This window comes from Nannobrachium achirus (assembly GCF_963921795.1).
Source record: "Nannobrachium achirus genome assembly, chromosome: 8".
NCBI classification, from domain to species: Eukaryota; Metazoa; Chordata; class Actinopteri; order Myctophiformes; family Myctophidae; genus Nannobrachium; species Nannobrachium achirus.
In genome coordinates this window covers 37,575,675-37,578,174 of record NC_137817.1, presented here as the reverse complement: position 1 = coordinate 37,578,174, position 2,500 = coordinate 37,575,675, and the positions used below count along the sequence as shown (strand labels likewise).

Here is a 2,500-nt window from a genome sequence, read left to right as displayed (position 1 = left end):
AGTCAATTGTACTAAGCAGACTTGAGAGGTTGATTTCGACTCCTGATAACCAATTTGGATTTAAAAGGAAACATGGCACTGATCTGTGCATATTTGCTCTTAAGCCTGCAAGACCCGAATTAATTTCTACTGGCCAAAAAAAAAAAAATCAGATGGTGTTGTAGGAGTCCTAATCACAGGAAAATTTAATGTTAAAAAATTAATAATGTTTTTGTAAGGTTTTATAGCCATACATTATAAATCATAAATCATGCTCTAATTTGCATATTGGGGATATTTTTCACAATATTAACATACACGTGTTCTAGACATTCTAATGATCACGAAAAAAAATATTACAGGCATTTTACTTATGTTTTAGTGAGGAATAGCTTCAGTTAAAAAGTGAGATGTTGTTCGTCCAGACGCTGGAATTTCAACTTCTCTGGGAGGTGTGAATGTCAGCCTCTGTGGTAGGTATTTATATGCAAATATCGTGGCCAATGGCATTGTAATACTAAACAATAGGATTTAATGGTGGTGTTAATGTGAAAAAATAACAGGAAAACTAATTATAACATTTTTTTAAAAATGATTTAAAAAACGTTGCCAAAAAGCAACGCTGGGCCTTGCAGGGTTAAAGACATTCTAGGAAAATACAGTAGGCAGAATTCTACTATGTTTGTATCTTTTATTGATGCTTCTCGGGGGTTTGATCGCATCAATTATGAAAAGTTATTTTTAAAATGAACACAAAGAGGGGTCCCCAGTTTCTTAGTCAGAATCTTAGTGTTCTGGTATGCTCACCAGACGATGAGTGTAAAATGGGGGAAGTCAATCTCTCCTACCTTTAATTCATGTAACCAATGGGGTCCGTCAGGGGGGAATTCTGTCTCCTTTTCTTTTTAATGTTTATATGAATGATTTATCTTTGATGTTAAATACATGGAACTGGGTGTAGGATTGGCGACTCACTAATCAATCACCTGATGTCTGCAGACGATTTGGTAAATTTTAGTCTGTATAGTGTAGGTCTCCAGCAGCTTCTGAGTCTATGCTCACAGTATGGCCTTGATTTTAATATTAAATACAATGTCAAAAAGAGTAAAATCATGATTATCCGAAGTAGGGAGGACAGACAATCAACCTTCCCTGACTTCTATCTGGCTGGCTCTGCCCTAAATGTGTGCAGCGAGTTTACTTATTTGGGTCATATTATTTCCAATGACCTTTCAGATGATAAGGACATCTATAAACAGCGGCGGAAACTGTACGCCCAAGCCAAATTTAGCATGTGCTCAGTACCTGTGAAGATATCTCTTTTTAGATCCTTTTGTACACCACTGTATACTGCCCACCTTTGCTGTTGCTACAGACAAGGTAGCATCAAAAGTCTCACAGTGGCCTATAATGACTGTATGAGGCTGCTGTTGAGAGCTCCGAGAAGCTCCAGTGTGAGCCAGATGTTTGTGAGTGTCGGGGTAGGGGGTACCCACCTGCTCTGCTGTGCTACGCAACCTCATGTACAGGTTTATGTGTAGGGCATCTGAGTCAGTTAATGACATTATTGCTGTTATAACGGACCCCACACGCAGTTCTGCCAGGTTCTCATCTAGACTGTGGAACCATTGGCGCACATGTCTGTATGTTATTATTAGTTTTTGTATTGTTTTATTGTATTGTAACTGATATGGATCTCCCTGGGTCTGAAATAAAGATTGAATTGAATTGTATTAATGTGTGTAAATTCATAGATTTTTATTATATTTATTAATTAATTACTTTGAAAAATCTGATTTACCATGAAAATCTTGGCTTTTTGGGGAATATTATTTGAAAATGTTTTGAAATAATAATAACGAAATACAAAATGTAGGAAGAAAAAAAATCAAGGGACCCATAAAAATTGGTCCGTGACCCACAAATGGTCCCAACACAGTGTTTGGGAACCAGTGCTTAGTTACCCACCTGGTGAGCTCAGCCTGCTGCTGAAGCTGCTCCTGGACTTTGCGACACACATCGGCTGCCGTGCCGTTGACCTTGCCGACCTTGGTGAAGAGGGCAGCTATCTTGTCGCTGCGCAGGAAGCCGGCTGCCCGCCTCTTCAACATGTGACCCAGGCAGGCCTCGATGGCACCTGAGGCAGAGGGAAATTAAAAGCAAATAAGAGGAATTGATTTAGATAGTTCATATAAATTAACTAATTTACTACAGTACCGAGAATATTTAACCAAAAATAGCCCTCACTACCAGCTATGTTTACTTACCTTTTCAAGACATTGCGAAATATTTTTCGCGACGTACGTTTGGCTCACGTTCATGTGATACATTTGTCATTTGGACAAACGGTTCCAAAGTTCTCTCTATGTGTGTGTCTCTCTCATACACACGCACGCACGCACACACACACACACACACACACACACACACACACACACACACACACACACACACACACACACACACACACACACACACACACACACACACACACACACACACGTGGTAATGTCATTGGTAG

General features: G+C 39.4%; 1 protein-coding gene across 1 annotated transcript in view; it reads right to left on the bottom strand.

Annotated features, from left to right (window-relative positions):
• sgsm2 (small G protein signaling modulator 2) overlaps nt 1-2,500 on the bottom strand; it is a gene marked incomplete at its 5' end in the record, with an annotated part of 113,855 nt that overhangs the window by 50,778 nt on the left and 60,577 nt on the right. Inside the window, one exon of the mRNA XM_080732294.1 lies at nt 1,948-2,116. Coding sequence (XP_080588420.1) covers nt 1,948-2,116 — 169 coding nt within the window. The remainder of the gene's footprint in view (nt 1-1,947; nt 2,117-2,500) is intronic.